The sequence below is a fragment of the Notothenia rossii genome, assembly GCF_949606895.1.
Source record: "Notothenia rossii genome assembly, chromosome: 9".
Classification (NCBI taxonomy): Eukaryota; Metazoa; Chordata; class Actinopteri; order Perciformes; family Nototheniidae; genus Notothenia; species Notothenia rossii.
In genome coordinates this window covers 79,287,154-79,306,373 of record NC_136907.1, presented here as the reverse complement: position 1 = coordinate 79,306,373, position 19,220 = coordinate 79,287,154, and the positions used below count along the sequence as shown (strand labels likewise).

At 42.7% G+C, this 19,220-nt stretch overlaps 1 protein-coding gene across 1 annotated transcript; it reads right to left on the bottom strand.

The window, feature by feature from the left end:
• Positions 1-2,255: 2,255 nt before the first annotated feature.
• Positions 2,256-15,729, bottom strand: marchf11 (membrane-associated ring finger (C3HC4) 11). Its single transcript, XM_079652016.1, has 4 exons — positions 15,069-15,729; positions 8,012-8,167; positions 5,222-5,414; positions 2,256-4,313 (listed from the first exon to the last, which is right to left on the bottom strand). Exons 1-4 carry the CDS (start codon positions 15,414-15,416, stop codon positions 3,988-3,990), a joined length of 1,023 nt encoding a protein of 340 aa, XP_079508142.1. The 5' UTR covers positions 15,417-15,729; the 3' UTR covers positions 2,256-3,987.
• Between the last annotated feature and the right edge of the window lie 3,491 nt (positions 15,730-19,220).

Below are 19,220 nucleotides of genomic sequence, written 5' to 3'. Positions count from 1 at the left end.
CATCGCACTCTGCATGACGTCATGTGATCACCGACGAGGAATGTGAAGAAAGCTATGACATCTTGCGGAATGTGATGACATCATCTGTGACATCACGGAGCCTCTCCCGAAAGTATGCAAGTAGACCCCACACATTTCATAAGTTAGAATTATTTTTTGTCTTTTCTTTTAGGAAGGAAGTACGGGACGCCACAAGCCGCGCTCGCCCTCTGCGCAGACGCAGGAGACCTCAGAAGAAGTCCCTCGCTGCTCGCAGACGCAAGAGAGTGGTCCGACGCAGACGCTAAGCAACGACAGGAAACATGTTGCACAACCTTTGAAAAGCTTGTGCGACTCTTTTTAATGGTCTGTATGATTTTTAAGACATCTCATTCAGCTATAAAGACATATTGACGAATCTCATGACGTCGTTGGGGACATCATAGGTTCAACGTATAGTTTATCATGGTATGATGTCATTCCTGACTTTTTGTCCTCCTTAGGTTTAACTATAATAAACATGTATCACAAGCTTTTAAAAAGGCACAAACCTTTTTAAAAGCTTGTACTACATGTTTCCTCTCGTTACTTAGCGTCTGCGTCGGACCACTCTCTTGCGTCTGCGGGCAGCCAGGGACTTCTTCTGAGGTCTCCTGCGTCTGCGCACGGGGCGAGCGGCTTGTCTGCGTTTGCTTGGCATCGTCAAAAAACGTAAACTCTGTGGAGGATCGGGGGGTCTATTTGCAAACTTTCAGGAGAGGCTCCGTGATGTCACCGATGATGTCATCGCACTCTGCATGACGTCATGTGATCACCGATGAGGAATGTGAAGAAAGCTATGACATCTTGCGGAATGTGATGACATCATCGGTGACATCACAGAGCCTCTCCTGAAAGTTTGCAAATAGACCCCCGTTCCTCCACAGAGTTTACGTTTTTTGACGATGCCAAGCAAACGCAGACAAGCCGCTCGCCCTGTGCGCAGACGCAGGAGACCTCAGAAGAAGTCCCTGGCTGCTCGCAGACGCAAGAGAGTGGTCCGACGCAGACGCTAAGCAACGACAGGAAACATGTAGCACAAGCTTTTAAAAAGGTTTTTGCCTTTTTAAAAGCTTGTGCACAGAATGAACAAAGGACTGATGGCAACCCTATATTCTGATCAGAATATACATATATACATATATGTGTGTGTGTGTGTGTGTGTGTGTGTGTGTGTGTGTGTGTGTGTGTGTGTGTGTGTGTGTGTGTGTGTGTGTGTGTGTGTGTGTGTGTGTGTGTGTGTGTGTGTGTGTGTGTGTGTGTGTGTGTGTGTGTGTGTGTGTGTGTGTGTGTGTGTGTGTGTTACAAGATTGGAGCACTTTTGCTGCATTCTTGTGGCGTCCCGTACTTCCTTCCTAAAAGAAAAGACAACAAATAATTATAACTTATGAAATGTGTGGGGTCTACTTGCATACTTTTGGGAGAGGCTCCGTGATGTCACAGATGATGTCATCACATTCCGCAAGATGTCATAGCTTTCTTCACATTCCTCATCGGTGATCACATGACGTCATGCAGAGTGCGATGACATCATTTGTGACATCACAGAGCATCAGCCCTGTGATGTCACCGCAGCCCCGTTCCTCCACAGAGTTTACGTTTTTTGACGATGCCAAGCAAACGCAGACAAGCCGCTCGCCCTGTGCGCAGACGCAGGAGACCTCAGAAGAAGTTCCTTGCTGCTCGCAGACGCAAGAGAGTGGTCCGACGCAGACGCTTAGCAACGACAGGAAACATGTAGTACAAGCTTTTAAAAAGGTTTGTGCCTTTTTAAAAGCGTTACGCTACGTTACAAGATTGGAGCACTTGTTCTGCATTCATGTGGCGTCATGTACTTCCTTCCTGAAAAAGAAAAGACAAAAAATAAATATTATAACTTATGAAATTTGTATGGTCTACTTGCATACTTTCGGGAGAGGCTCTATGATGTCACAGATGATGTCATCACATTCCACATGACGTCATGGCTGAAGATTTTGTCACTGATGATGTCACCATTGATTGTCTGTTTGTTTTGTTTGTCCACCATGTCCAGCGACCTTGTGTCCCTTGAAAGGCGCTATATAAATATCATTTATTATTATTATTATTAGAAGCTGCAGATGTGTTTTTTTTATTCAAGATAAAAGCCCCAGAGGGAGACAAAGCTCCTGCTGTCCAACATCGCAAACATTTCCTATTTTGTCCCTTGTGTCTTGGTGTAAAAAAAGTGTCTTCCTGAAATCAGGTAAATAACCAACAGAGCTCTCCATTTATATAAATATTCTTTATACATTACATCCATGTTACATTCAAATGAAATAGAAATACAGCCGACAGCAAAAGTCACATTCAAGTCATTTCTGTGCTGCGCATAGAGACGTCACCAAGCCTCCTAAGGCACAAAACAAATCTAACGACCCAAATGACCCAGAGTCGAGAACAGAGACCCCAACAACAGCAAAAAACACCCTCCCAAACAACACAGGGCTCCTGGAAGCTCAACAGAAAGGCAAAGGATTAAATCCATCATTTTCAACATCTGTATCCATGCTGGCACAAATAATCTGAGATCAAGTTCCAATGACATTCAAAAGAGTCCAGATTTGATGCCTGCATGGTTTTTTTGTGCTCATATGCCATCCGTCTTAGTCGCTGAATTCTGCTTCCTTCTGGTTTTTCCAAAAAGGTAGGATTTATTCGTACAAAACGCGAAACAGGATTATCCGGAAACACAGCAAGAATCCGGCAGTTTTGGAAGAAGTCAAAGCTTTTCAAAATCTAAAAACAGCAAAAGTAACAATAACTTTAAGACATGTAGGCTACGGACATGTTTCATCATGATCAGTATTTCATTCTTAATCAGATTATAATTTATCAGAACTTGGCTTTAGTCTAATCTTGGGGACAAACAGCGGAGACATCCCATCATTTAGGGACTGTTTCACATTTTTCAACACATTGGTTGATCTGCATTGAAGATTATTATGTTTAAATGCTTACTGTTATAACGGCTAGCTTTCAAAGAACCTTTGCTGTTCTTTTTTAATGGGAACTACAGTGCTTTAAAAGCTAAGATTTTGCAGAACATCTCAACAGTAAGTTGTTGAAGTAAACATCAGAACTTGTGCCGTGTTAATGTGGCAACTTCCTTTAATACTTCTTCAAATCATTGTCCCAGTAACACTTTCTTAAAGCTCTTACATATCAGACCTGGTGCCAAACGATGCAAAAGCGTTAAAAAGATTCCTCAAATCAGTCTTACCCAATCATCTATGGTCTTTTTAGCCAAATATAAGGGTTATAGTGCTTTGATGAACTCTCATTCAGCCAATGGTGCCGTCTTAAACCCTGATGAGTTGTATGATAATGAAAATGGTCACACGTTGTTAATCTTACAATCTTTTCCTTGACTATTTTCCATCCAACATGACATAAATACTGCACAATAGTCTAGAGCAGGGGGGTCAAACTCAATTTCATTGAGGGCCACATCAGCATTATGGTTGGTTGTAACTTTAAGACTATCTAACTATATACTTGGCTTTAGTCTAATCTTGGGGACAAAGAGCGGCAACATCCTATCGTTTGGGGACCGTTTCACATTTTTCAAGACAACTGGTTGATCTGCGAAAAAATGTAGTAAATCCATGATGAGAAAGATGATGAAGCTGCCCAGTTGCCCCCCAGTGAAAACCATCAGGTGCAAACACACCGCCTGGTTGATGACCATGTGTTAACTCTCATCCAGCCAATCGTGCCGTCTTAAACCCTGATGAGTTGTGTGATAATAAAAAAAATGGTCTCACGTTTTTTATTCTTAATCTTTTCCATGACTATTTTCCATCCAACATGACATAAATACTGCACGAAGGTCTAGGGAGAACCGGCCTCGGAGCAAAATTCAAACTTATCTAGAAAAAAAACTAGTAAATCCACAAAGAAAAGTTGCCCAGTGCAAACCATCAGGAGCGTACATCCCGCCTGGTGTCACACCGACGTCACCCGGATGACCTCCTGCCCCGAGTCCCTGTTCCGCCTCAGGGGGTTTCGGGGCCCCAAACCGTGGCAAAAGGGCCCCAAACAGAGGCAGCTCCATGGCTGGACCTCCAGCTGGGTGCCGGGGCGTAAAGGGCCATCGGGTGCAAAGGTAGTCAATGGTAACCACAGCGTCCTGGGGGAGAGTGCCGATTGGCCGGTGCTCGTCTCTTCCAGGTCCTTGGCTTTGTTGTAGCTCTGGACGTCCCAGTGCAGGTTGACAGCCCGCCAGCGCAGGAACACGCTGTACACCGCCGCCCCCTCATGGACGATCAAACCTGGGACACACACAAACATTAAAGGTCACCTGTTATGAAAACACAGACATTTTGAACTAATGTCAATTAGTTTTAAGACTAAAAAGGTTAAAATGTGCGGATTTGTGCTGATTTCTACGGTGGCTGAGAAGGGCAAACGAGAATTACAAAGTTCGAAACTAATTTTATAAAACAAAATTACATTAGCAAACCGTTTCTCAATCGCGAGGAAACTGGCTTCCAAGCCAATATTTCAAGGATGCTACGTCATCGAGTGACGCCGAAGGACTGTTCCAATCTCCAGTATACTTGGAATTCCACCGAGGCCGCGTCCTTGGTTTGGGGGTAATTTCGAGGCTGCACATGGGTAGACTTTGCGTCCTTCAAATCCCCACAATGCTTTGCGCACAGACCAATTTCCCCAAATCTGTTGCGGAAAATGTAAGGCGGGGCCTTTCATGTGACGCACACCTGCACACTTGCTAGCCTGTTCCACTCTTCATTTTCCGAATGCCAGGAAGGATTCTTGCCTAGCTTCTGAAGGAAGTGACTCGGAAGACATGTGCTACCAAGCAAGTATCCTCGCGATTGAGAAATGGCCACAGCCTCCCTTGTCTTGTTGCCAGTTCGTTTCATCCCATGTGTCAGACAGTCAGCGTCAAGTCCATGTCGTCTTCTCGTGGTATCATATTTGCTAAAAGCTAAGAGCCGAGTTTTGGATTATACTTTACCCTTTTGCATTTTTGAAACTACCTCGGTTACCTTTTCCTCGCAAGAGTGTTTTTTTTAATTTACCTGTTACCTCTACGGAGGTAGAAGGTAGAAGACTTTCTTTTGCACACACTTTGTGTGTTGAGTCGTGCTTTTGGGTTCATGCTCGTCTGCCTAGTCGTGACACAGACTGGTTTGCAGACTGGTTTCAGACTCACCTACGCAGACCAGGTCCATGAAGCTGTACATGCCGTAGCAGATCTGGAAGAGCACGTCGCGGCGCTGCCACACGGCCTGAGGGCTGAGAGCCGACCACAGCAGCCAGGAGATGCTGGCCACCAGGAAGAGGGAGCCCAGAAACACCGCGATGATCTGCACCTTCTCCACCAGCGTGATCGTGATGGACTGCCACTGAGAGAGAGAGAGAGAGAGAGAGAGAGAGAGAGAGAGAGAGAGAGAGAGAGAGAGAGAGAGAGAGAGAGAGAGAGAGAGAGAGAGAGAGAGAGAGAGAGAGAGAGAGAGAGAGAGAGAGAGAGAGAGAGAGTACTGATATACACCTGAGAATCAGCAGGAAAGGACTCTTTAAAGTAGAGACACTACATACTGATATACACCTGAACATCAGCAGGAGAGGACTCTTTAAAGTAGAGACACTACATACTGATATACACCTGAACATCAGCAGGAGAGGACTCTTTAGAGTAGAGACACTACATACTGATATACACCTGAACATCAGCAGGAGAGGACTCTTTAAAGTAGAGACACTACATACTGATAGACACCTGAACATCAGCAGGAGAGGACTCTTTAAAGTAGAGACACTACATACTGATATACACCTGAACATCAGCAGGAGAGGACTCTTTAAAGTAGAGACACTACATACTGATACACACCTGAAAATCAGCAGGAGAGGACTCTTTAAAGTAGAGACACTACATACTGATATACACCTGAACATCAGCAGAAGAGGACTCTTTAAAGTAGAGACACTACATACTGATATACACCTGAAAATCAGCAGGAGAGGACTCTTTAAAGTAGAGACACTACATACTGATATACACCTGAACATCAGCAGGAGAGGACTCTTTAAAGTAGAGACACTACATACTGATATACACCTGAACATCAGCAGGAGAGGACTCTTTAAAGTAGAGACACTACATACTGATATACACCTGAACATCAGCAGGAGAGGACTCTTTAAAGTAGAGACACTACATACTTTAAAACCAAAAAAGCTTAGAGATAACTCAGAATCAGAACATTGTGGATTGTGAAGCTGCACGGAGATTATTTCCGAGAAAACTACTTTTAGGCTGAGGGTGTTTGTTCATTCTGCCAGTGACTCAAGTCCCATCTGGAGCGAACAGATATGAAAAGGCCTGAATGTTCCTCAGATAATGAAACCATCCCGACATGTTGAGCTGCAGGAGGCTCCGTCTGTTCAGCCTTGGGAGGAAACAAGGACTGAAGGAATCCAAACTGAAGAGGAAACAGAAACACTGAGCGGGTCAACACCACGCCTTCATCAAGAAAACAACCATCATGACTAATAGATAGATGGTTTGATGGAAAATGTATTCTTAAATGCATTTTACTACTGATTTAGTAGCGTCCATTTTGTGTTAGACGCTCATAAAAATGGGGGAGGGTCTTAAATCAGAGGCGAAAAGAAAGAAATACATGAACTCATGAAATGATTTTAAACTGATGTCAGTTGGTGTTAAGACTTAAATCACATTTAAAAAGGTTGAAATTTGGCGATTTTTTGCAGTTTTCCACTTATTTCCACATGTTCTGAGCAGTCAGCCATTGAAAATAAATATACAGATGCTATTATAAGGGTTTTAATTAAGAGGGACGTTACGGCCGTTACGCAGGAAGTGCTCTGACAGCTCGTTACGGCCGCCGCCTCCCCTGTTAACTCTGTTTGACTGTGTTCTATGTAAATGAGCTGTGCGGTTGCCCTGATGCCCTTGGCTGCTCATCTCCTGGCCTGCCCCGAAGATTCTGTTTGGAGGATGCCGGGCCCGATACGCTCCAATCCCAGCGCACACCTTCCGGAGACGACGACAGAGCCTGTGGACAGCGAGCAGTCGGGAGGCTCTGATGGGTGAACAGACGCCTCTCGCTACTTGCTTTTCGTTGTTGTTAACTAAATTATTTAGTTTAGTGTTTTTGTGATTAGATGTGTCTAGAGTAGCTTAGAATGACGTTGACTGTCGTTCTCTAGCTTAGTTGTGTTTTCTTACAGCCTCTTGTTAGCTTGTACCACTTTGATAGTGAGGGTTGTTTTGTTGTTTACATTACACTTTTATCCAAAGAGACTCACATACTCAATACTGTGGACAATCCCCACAGGAGCAACTTGGGGTGAAGTGTCTCAGGGACACAACGACATGCTGACTGCAGTGGGGTTTGAACCTGTGACCCCCTGATTCCCAACACCAACACACAACCCATTGCGCCACACACCTCCCTGTAGTATCTATTCCTTTGTGTTTGATTAGGCTCTCTTCTTAGAGTCCTCCCTTTGTTGGTTGCTCCATTTTGTTATCCTGTTATTTAATAAACTCCTTCTGGAGTGTGCTGCCTTTCCTCTTCCCCTAGTTGGGACGTCACACAGATGCAGGAGGGTTTATTTTTTGGCCGGTTTTCCTGCACTGTGAATATTTCTGAGCATAAATCAATGCACCAGAGAGACTGTAAAAACAATCATCTGTTAATGCCTCTCTAATAATTCAGAGAGAAGCTCGGAGGGAGAAAACGGTAACCTCAAACGGCTGTAAAGAAAGTCGTAAAAAACCCAGAGATCATATAATGGCAATGATTCGTAATTCATTATTTAAACGTCCATTACCAACCAACCTGTTACATGTTAAAGTGCATATTTGTACGTATTTATATAAATGTTTTATTACATGCACATTCATCATAATTGTACATTAAATAAAGTACAATTATTCATAATTCCCCGCTCCCCGCCCTCCGTGCTTTACCTGCCAGGGGTTCTTGGTGTTGATGGCGATGACGCTGAAGCGGTAGCAGCAGAGTTCACAGGTCCAGCAGCCGCGCTCGCTGATCCACTTCAGGAGGCAGGTCTGGTGGGTGTAGCGCACCGAGCCGTCGCAGCGGCACGGGTTCAGCAGGGCGCCCTGCAGCAGGTCAGAGGTCAGATATTAACACATGATGATGGAGGGGGAATGTCTCGTTAACCTTTATGTTCGGAATTTGGATAAAACACACATAGATTTTTCGTATATCTTCGTTTCTGTGGCAATTAAATAAAATATCCACTTATTCGGACATGAGAGACATTTGGAAAGGGTCACATTAGATGGGAGGACAACAGGAAGGGTAACATATGTCACAAACACATATTAACAACTGATTAGGAAATGGAAGAAAGCTTCAAGACTTGATAAGCAATAAAATACAATCCAATTTACTTTTAGTGGAAATGCATGTTTTTTAATTGGCATTCTGAAAAGCATTCAACGAACCCTGATTGTGATTTAAAAAAACCTTTATTGATAAATGAATAACTAACAAGTTTAGTCTCAAAAAGTCTGCATTTAAGGCGCCTTATTCTTATTTTTGTAAATGCACTTTGTCTTAAACACGCTGGAGTAGATGTGACAAAATCTCAGGAGAAACAGACGGAAACAATCTGCTGTCGGGTCGATAGTGGAACCATCTTCTTAATATTAATCTTAAATCCGATTTTTAAGGTCTACGTGTCACAACTTTCTCATCATCCAGGGATCCTTGCCTTCATGCCTCAGTTTGGCATTTCCTCCCAGCGGGTCATTCATCAAATACATTCCACGCCTTGCTCACCAGCGTCGCTCAGATCAATGATCGTTTCTCTGCAGCTACAACACGTCCAGATGCAGCGCGACATAAATCATGAAAAACCATATCTATGCTTCCTTCCTGGAGGCATTCCTCAGGCGGCCATTACTGCCGGGCAGTGAACGGAGTATTAAAAGTGTATTAAGGTCAGCGGTCAGGCAGATCGTTTTTCACCATGTCATATTAACCTTGTGGGTTTAAGAGCACCTCAGAGGCTTTCACTTGAATTAACCGAGTTAGGGCGGCTCTCCACTGAAGCTGTGAGGCTTTAAAGAGAAGGAGGATTTCAATGCTTCTAGATATCTGAGGGGACATTTGATGAACCATACACTTATTTGGGATTGTAGAGGCCAACAAAGTGGACCCTGAAGGCAACATCTCCCTGGTTCCCGCCACAAAAAGGAGCCGTATGATTATTTCAGAAAATAATCTCAACGTTTATGATTCATAGACGTTTTGTTCAGCAGGAAAATCTTCACATATTAACACCACTTTATGATTTCTGAAGTAACAAGCTAATGTTGGGCTATAAAGGAACTACAGCACGGTCACATGACTTCACATCACCACCGCTAAGCTAAAGGAGGGTAATGTTGAGCTATAAAGGAACTACAGCACGGTCACATGACTTCACGTCACCACCGCTAAGCTAAAGGAGGCTAATGTTGGGCTATAAAGGAACTACAGCACGGTCACATGACTTCACATCACCACCGCTAAGCTAAAGGAGGGTAATGTTGAGCTATAAAGGAACTACAGCACGGTCACATGACTTCACGTCACCACCGCTAAGCTAAAGGAGGCTAATGTTGGGCTATAAAGGAACTACAGCACGGTCACATGACTTCACATCACCACCGCTAAGCTAAAGGAGGGTAATGTTGAGCTATAAAGGAACTACATCACGGTCACATGACTTCACGTCACCACCGCTAAGCTAAAGGAGGGTAATGTTGAGCTATAAAGGAACTACAGCACGGTCACATGACTTCACATCACCACCGCTAAGCTAAAGGAGGGTAATGTTGAGCTATAAAGGAACTACAGCACGGTCACATGACTTCACATCACCACCGCTAAGCTAAAGGAAGCTAATGTTGGGCTATAAAGGAACTACAGCACGGTCACATGACTTCACGTCACCACCGCTAAGCTAAAGGTGGCTAATGTTGGGCTATAAAGGAACTACAGCACGGTCACATTACTTCACGTCACCACTACTAAGCTAAAGGAGGCTAATGTTGGGCTATAAAGGAACTACAGCACGGTCACATGACTTCACATCACCACCGCTAAGCTAAAGGAAGCTAATGTTGGGCTATAAAGGAACTACAGCACGGTCACATGACTTCACGTCACCACCGCTAAGCTAAAGGTGGCTAATGTTGGGCTATAAAGGAACTACAGCACGGTCACATGACTTCACGTCACCACCGCTAAGCTAAAGGTGGCTAATGTTGGACTATAAAGGAACTACAGCACGGTCACATGACTTCACGTCAGCACAGCTAAGCTAAAGGCGGCTAATGTTGGGCTATAAAGGAACTACAGCACGGTCACATGACTTCACGTCACCACCGCTAAGCTAAAGGTGGCTAATGTTGAGCTATAAAGGAACTACAGCACGGTCACATGACTTCACGTCACTACAGCTAAGCTAAAGGTGGCTAATGTTGGGCTATAAAGGAACTACAGAACGGTCACATGACTTCACGTCACCACCGCTAAACTAAAGGTGACTAATGTTGGGCTATAAACGAACTACAGCACGGTCACATGACTTCACGTCACCACCGCTAAGCTAAAGGAGGCTAATGTTGGGCTATAAAGGAACTTCAGCACGGTCACATGACTTCACGTCACCACCGCTAAGCTAAAGGCGGCTAATGTTGGGCTATAAAGGAACTACAGAACGGTCACATGACCTCACGTCACCACCGCTAAGCTAAAGGTGGCTAATGTTGGGCTATGAAGGGACTACAGCACGGTCACATGACTTCACGTCACCACTACTAAGCTAAAGGTGGCTAATGTTGGGCTATAAAGGAACTACAGCACGGTCACATTACTTCACGTCACCACTACTAAGCTAAAGGTGGCTAATGTTGGGCTATAAAGGAACTACAGCACGGTCACATGACTTCACGTCACCACCGCTAAGCTAAAGGTAGCTAATGTTGGGCTATGAAGGAACTACAGCCCGGTCACATGACTTCACGTCACCACTACTAAGCTAAAGGTGGCTAATGTTGGGCTATAAAGGAACTACAGCACGGTCACATGACTTCACGTCACCACCGCTAAGCTAAAGGTGGCTAATGTTGGGCTATGAAGGGACTACAGCACGGTCACATGACTTCACGTCACCACCGCTAAGCTAAAGGTGGCTAATGTTGGGCTATAAAGGAACTACAGCACGGTCACATTACTTCACGTCACCACTACTAAGCTAAAGGTGGCTAATGTTGGGCTATAAAGGAACTACAGCACGGTCACATGACTTCACGTCACCACCGCTAAGCTAAAGGTAGCTAATGTTGGGCTATGAAGGAACTACAGCCCGGTCACATGACTTCACGTCACCACAGCTAAGCTAAAGGAGGCTAATGTTGGGCTATAAAGGAACTACAGCACGGTCACATGACTTCACGTCACTACAGCTAAGCTAAAGGTGGCTAATGTTGGGCTATAAAGGAACTACAGCACGGTCACATGACTTCACGTCACTACAGCTAAGCTAAAGGTGGCTAATGTTGGGCTATGAAGGAACTACAGCACGGTCACATGACTTCACGTCACTACAGCTAAGCTAAAGGTGGCTAATGTTGGGCTATAAAGGAACTACAGCACGGTCACAAGACTTCACGTCACCACCGCTAAGCTAAAGGTGGCTAATGTTGGGCTATAAAGGAACTACAGCACGGTCACAAGACTTCACGTCACCACCGCTAAGCTAAAGGTGGCTAATGTTGGGCTATGAAGGAACTACAGCACGGTCACATGACTTCACGTCACCACAGCTAAGCTAAAGGAGGCTAATGTTGGGCTATGAAGGGACTACAGCACGGTCACATGACTTCACGTCACCACAGCTAAGCTAAAGGTGGCTAATGTTGGGCTATAAAGGAACTACAGCACGGTCACATGACTTCACGTCACTACAGCTAAGCTAAAGGAGGCTAATGTTGGGCTATAAAGGAACTACAGCACGGTCACATGACTTCACGTCACCACCGCTAAGCTATATTTTCAGTTCATCTGCGTATTTAAATTATGACGTTTTTTGGGGTGAAGTCTTCCTTTCCTTCAAGTTATTCAAAACATGACTCCATTGATGCTGATTTGCTGGACTTAGATAACATCTTTCTCTGCTCATAAATGAATGTTTACATTCTCCCTGATAACAGGTGGAGCCCGGCCTTCAAGATTTAAGATTAAAAGGCTTTATCGTCGTATGCTCAGGAGCTACAGTGCAGTTATGTCAATGAAAATCTTAAATCCCAGGCTCCTTCAACAATGCAACATGAATATATAAGACATAAAACAATATGAAACACAGCAAGAGAATGTTGCAAGTCACCAATGTGCAGGTAAATGCGTGAGAAGGGAACTCTAAAATCCAGATATTAGTCTGGCCCCGGACGCAGAGATTAGATTAAGTGTGCTAATAGGCTGTAGCCCACATTCAGAGGACAGGATATTCACTTAGCGTTTACTGCCTGCTCTCCTTCCTGCAGGACGAGCCGTCCCTCATGCTGTCACGAGACAGAAAAGCACCCTGCAGAGTTTCAGGTTTCAGAGACGGCCTGACCGTTTGTCTGTCCACCGTCTGCAGGAGGACTCACAGACTGATGATTCACTGAGACCGTGATTCAGGGATTTCCTCCACCTCTCATTGTGAATCCATTGGAGAGCTGTAGTGTATGGGCATATCTACTGTGCATATATATAATTGTATTTAATCCAGTCTTTTTATTGTCTTACATTTTGTATAGTTTTTTTCCTATTTTATTTTATTTTTTAACTCCTTATGTTAATATAAATAATATACATTTTTAATTATATATTTGTATTGCGAACTCTTATTTAACCTCCTTTGTTTAAATATATGTTATCTAATTGAACATTTTAATTGAATGTCTTGTGTTTATAGAAATATTTAAAATATTTATTTTACTCCACGTGAAATATATTATTTTAAAAAACTTGTTTTGATTTAAGTTCATTTAATTTAGTTGTATTTCATTGTATGTGTGTTTATAAAATATATACATTTTATTTTAATAATTGCTATAGCATTCTTACTGAAGCTTCTTGCTCTTGCTTTAACTTCATTTAATTCAATCAGTCAATGGCCTTTAAATAAATATAAATAATAATTGTAAAACAAAATGTTGTTCTTCTTGTGTGTCAGTCATCCACACCAATCAGAAGTGCTGTGCTCCACATGTACCAGCCATTGTTAACCAATCAGAAGTGGCCCATGATAGAAGGTGATAGACAGATTGATCCAATCACCTGCCAACTATTTTTGAAATACTTTTCCAATGGAGCTTTCCTAGATAGTGAAACAAACCATCTGAGTCAGGTTAGTAATGCTCCATCACATGTTTCTATTACAGGGTGAATGTGGACAACATGAAAATACAATGACAAGCAAGTCCTAATGTCAAACTGGCTGCTTAGGTACTACAGTACAGTTCAAATACAGATTATTTCAGTTCATCAAAATGCTGCACCTTAATGTTTATTTTATTATATTGTGTATTTATTTGAGTGAATACATTATTCACAGTTTAATAATAATGAAAAATATATATATATATATTTTATGATAATTTTTTCTGCTGTACCGAAAATGTACCGAACCAAACCGTGACCTAAAAACCGAGGTACGTACCGAACCGAAATGTTTGTTAACCGTTACACCCCTAATATATATATATACACAGACGATAAGTGAGTTGTGCAAACATAGATTAAAGGTACAAACAGTTAACACTATACAGCATGTACTTGTACTCTGAACTGCTGTACTTGTACTTGATTACTTTCCACCTGTAGAAGCAGGTATGCTCGGTCCACGGCACTGAAGTCAGTTCAAGTTCCTCCTCTGCACTTCATGTTGTAACTCTTAATAACATTACAGATTTACATCTTCACATTTACTTTGGCTCTTTTTCTATTATTATCCATCCAATCAGAAACGTTGACTGCAGCAGCAGCCAATCACCATGCAGCACCTTCATTCAATTAAAGCCAACTTTCACCAACTCTTTAGATAAAGCAGTGAATTCAATGTTTAGAATTACTCTGCTACAGGTTAGCAAAGTAGGTTAGCACTAAGTAATACACATTTTGAGTTATTGGATTATAATTATTGATGTGTTTATCACTTAATGTTGCAGCTAGTCGTAGTAGAGTTGTTCTTACTAAATATATATATATATATATATATATATATATATATATATATATATATAGACAGGTAGCTTGTGACTTTCACCAAGGATCAATAAAGTTTATCCACACAACTAGCAGCTTTTGCCAAATGTGTGTCACACCTCTAAAGCCAACAACATGTGAACGTATCACTGCGAGCTGTTCTTTGTTCGGTTCTTTATGGCATTTAGTGTCAATAGACCTAATTTATACAAAACTATAGAACATTGTTGAGTTCAAAATAGCTAAAATGTTCATTGTTTTTGACTATATCTCAAATCAGAGCAGCAGGACACAGAAACATGTGGAAGTTTAGTCAGGATTCTGTTTTGAAACGCATTTAAATGTATGAACTCATCCACGTTTCTATCCCCTAACCTAACTGGATGAAATCACCCCTTATTCTGACATGAAAACAGAAAAGTTAATCTATTTAAAAAACATGATGAATGACTTATTGATTAGACATGTTTGTTTCACTATGTGTTGAATGTAACATAGGGATCTATAAAGCGTATCTTGACATGATAAACTACTTGTTGATTATATTTTGTATTCTAAATACAATCTCCAAACTTAATCTGTCAGATAAATGTCCAGTAGTGGAGTTCAAAGTAAAACATGTGAAGTTAAGAGTAGCAGGAAGTACAAATACTCGAGTAGAAGTACTTCCACAGAGCACTTGAGTAAATCTACTTAGTTACTCTCCACCCTTCACACCACCAGTACTTTGCATGTGACAGAAACAGCTGGTTGTACCTGCTCGGCTCCCTGGAAGCAGATCCTGCAGCTGGGGGTGGGGATGCAGGTCTCACTGCTGCTGTTTGAATGCATCGTCTGCTCCTTGCACGATTTCCCCCCCAAAACCCCCACTTCCTCCTCCTCTTCCTCGCGGGAGAAATGCCCCCCGTTGTTCCCCTCACATGCATCCCTGCAGCTCCGGGCCTCCTCTTCCTCACCCGGCTCTTCCTCCTTCTCTTCCCCGGGGTTCAGGCGTCTTTCCCCGCCACCGTGAGGCTCTCCTTCCCCCCAGGTGTGGCTGTGGGGGAGGGTTTCGCCCCCCTTCACCTCCTCCCCTCCACGCGCCTCTCCCTCCTCTGTGCTCATGATCAAATGAAAAGTGGAGAATATATAGCATAGATGCAACCCGACAGAGGATCCAGCGCCACCGCCGATGCTTCTGTGAGATGACGCCGGGATTTGGGCACCGAGCCGAGCCTCTCTCCTGCAGCCGAAGCTATGCTGCGTTTTCCTGGAAGTACAGATGGAAACCCGGACCCCCCCGGCGGTTCTGCGGATTTTGGACCCGCCTCATGAGCTCCGGAGACCCGGGGAGCGTCTCCTCACAGCCTCCGTACATCGCAGCAGGATTCCCTCTTCCTCTTCCTCCCTCCTCTTCCTCTTCCTCCTCCTCCTCTTTTACCGAATCAGAATCAGAATCAGGTTTATCACCAGGTGACACGTACGAGGAATTTGACTTGGTGTCATGGTGCATACATCAAAGTAAAAAAAAAAAAAACAACACAGATAGCGAACTATTTTAAGAACACTATCATAGTTCGCTATCTGTGTTTTTTTTAATTGTTGTGTTACTTGTATGTATGCACCAAGACACCAAGGCTTTGCTGCCTCTTCTACCGAGGCAGCAATCTGAGGTTTAAGGGGTCCTCCTAGGGGTTTAAATGCTTCATCTGCAATATATACTAATTTATATAAATAGTTATCACCGCAATAAACCGTAGGCTATTTAATTGTGTCTTAATGTACATTATTTAAATTCATATGCTGTTCTTGTAAGTATAAATTAGGTAGATCATTTGTTTATATATAATTTGTAAGTCAATAATATTTTTGTTTATCAATTTCATACTGCTTAAGTTTGTACAGTATCATAATTCTCTTGTTTCAAATCAAACAAGCCGTCTTTCTCCTGCAGAAAGCCCCCTTTTCCCCTGGGGAGGAGACCATTATCTCGCATTATTAGATTTACACACACCCAAAAAAAGTGTCACCTGCTGGGCTTCAAATGCCATCGTTATGCAGGGCGGTGCCTTTAACCTTTTTCTACCAGCAGATATCAGCAGGAAACTTCCCTGATGATCACTTTCTTTAAAGAGACCCTGATGTGCTTTCTGTTGTTTCCCCTCTCCTGTAGTTCGGTAGGTTTTAGTCAACCCAGTCTCACAAAGAAACGTGTAATAGCGACGTTTGTCCACAGGGCAAAACGTAGTTCACAAATAACCCTCTCAAGACGTGACATGGATACAATATTTTTTTCCTATTCTTTTCTAATGACCAGTGTCCATGTCACGTGATCACAAACTTTCCCAGTGAGAAAGAAAAACATGGCGGACACCCGATTTATTTTGAGTGGAAAATCCTAAATTGTAGATAGTTTGGCGTTAAAATGCTTTTTGATTACATTTCCAGCGAGAAGTTTATTTTGTACTTTTAGAATCGACATCCAGTGGATGTGTAGGATCTATAGTGTGATAGATATTATGAAGATTATTTGAGCTCTATTTTTTTTTTACAAAATATTGTATCCATGCGCTTTCGGATTACTTTTCCCAGGAATAGTTCCGATAGTTCCTGGGATTTTGCGTTCACACCAAAAAGGTACTTTTCCTGGGAGGAAACGGTTCCAATTTGCAAACAACACCCCGTAAAACTCCCAAAAAGTTTTGTGAAGCCGCCATTTTATTTGCTCGCATTAGCATTATTAGCATTAGCGCACAAACGGAGAGAGACTAGCTTATGGCAACCAAAATAAAACGTGGGAGCGGTGGAGTGATGAGGAGGTGTCGGCGCTTCTGGCGATTTACCCGGAACTTCGGGTGGCGATTTACTGCCACGCCGTGAAGTTGAATGCGGCCTGCCAGTAAATCCAAAGCAGAAGAAGAAGAAGAAGTGACGTCAGCGGCTTCATTTGCGTAATCTTCCCTCAGGAACTTATTCTGGTGTGAACGCGATTTACTAGATAGTTCAGGGACTAAAGAGTTCGGCGGGACTAAAGAGTTCGGCGGGACTAAAGAGTTCGGCGGGACTAAGTACCGCAAAGTACTTGGTGTGAAAGCGGCTCATGTTACTTCTTCAGAGGGTTATTTGTGAATATACTACGTTTGGCCCGGTGGACGAACGTAGCTATTACACGTTTCTTTGTGAGACTGTGTAGGTTTCAGTGCATGTAAATGGTCTGCAGAGGCTAAAATCCCTGTGTTCCCTCTAGAGGAAGTTTCTCTCACTTTATTTTTCACAAATAACATGTGTACTGGCCTGGGTTGGCTCCTTCACTGAAAACATATTTAAAAATGGACATTATTGCAAAACTGTTTGAGAACTGTTTCATAACCCACTAGAATCAAGTTTGATGCAGCTTTGCCAACATTTCTAAGTTTACTCTAAGTATATTTGTTAACAACAATAGCTTAATTGTATACATAGTGTTACGTGCCATAGTGGGTTTCTTGCAGGGGCGCCGTAAGGGGGTGAAAGGTTAGGACGATTCTAATGGCCCGTGACTGACAGGGGCCAGAACTATTTTAGAACATTAAGAAAAAAATGTTTGAGTAACCAATGTGATATATATTAATGGGGCCCGTGTGTGTGTGTGTGGGTGTGTGTGTGTGTGTGTGTGTGTGTGTGTGTGTGTGTGTGTGTGTGTGTGTGTGTGTGTGTGTGTGTGTGTGTGTGTGTGTGTGTGTGTGTGTGTGTGTGTGTGTGTGTGTGTGTGTGTGTGTGTGTGTGTGTGTGTGTGTGTGTGGGTGTGTGTGTGTCTCTCTCCCTCTCCCCCTGATTGTCTCCCTTTTATGAGAAAGTTGTTTTGGTTTGTCGTGAGTTTGCGAATTGGCTGGTGAGCCTCTTTACTTTTATTAATTAAAAGACCATCTTGTGGTTTCATAAATCAGTTCCCTCTCCTTTTTTCTCTCACCCGGTTATTTTACATGTTGTCACTTCCCTTTGGTTCCCCTGGTCCAGGAGGGAACGTAACACATAGCCTACTACATAAATGATTGCTTTGATGATGTTGCAAGTGCCGGCTGTTTGAAATTGAACTCTTAACTTTATTAGATTATTAAGGCAATTCAAAATGTCTCTAGATTTGCAATTTTTTTGTTGGTTTATTTGTTTTTATTTGTATTTATTATCAAGTCCTGTATTTATCTATTTGGTGCTTTGGAGTTATTTAAAATATTAGTTTTTACTCAGTTATATTGTCGTTAATGTCCCTACTTGATGTATTTCCGACTCAAGATACAAGTTGAATGAGTTTATAAATAACGACGTAATAAAGTGTTTGCATTCTGCCGATGGAAGCTAAAGGGGGATGGATTCAAATAGAGTGAAAAATGGCTCTAAAAACACATAAATAAGAGTGATAATTATTTCCTTCTCGTCTCTGATGGTAAACTCTGAATCATTTGTCGGAGCTTTTCCAAGAAGAATCTTTTTCTCTTTGAGGATGCCTCCGTGTTTCCGGGGCGCGGGCAGTAATGGACTCTAATGCAGCCGAGGAAACGATCCACTCTCGTCCAATCACTACCTACGAGGCCGATCAATAACCTGCTCCTGGGGAGGGGGGGGGGGGGTGACGCTGCTTTTGGTTTCAGGAGAGAGTCTGAATTCACGCTTTACCTTCTGTCTTAAAACAAATAATAATAATAATAATAATAGAAAAAGTACTCAATCTAATGCAAAATATACTAACTATACAGCAATATATATTTAATGTATTGCAAACAATGCTCAGTGTACTTACTGTCTGCTAAATATACTCACTCCACTGCAACATATACTCAGTTAACTGCAAAAAACTCAAAATCAAATATTTGTCACATTTATTTTAATATCCCGCTCAGCTTTCAGGTTTGTTAGCTCGACTTAGTTTTAAAAACAAAACGTTTATTAAAT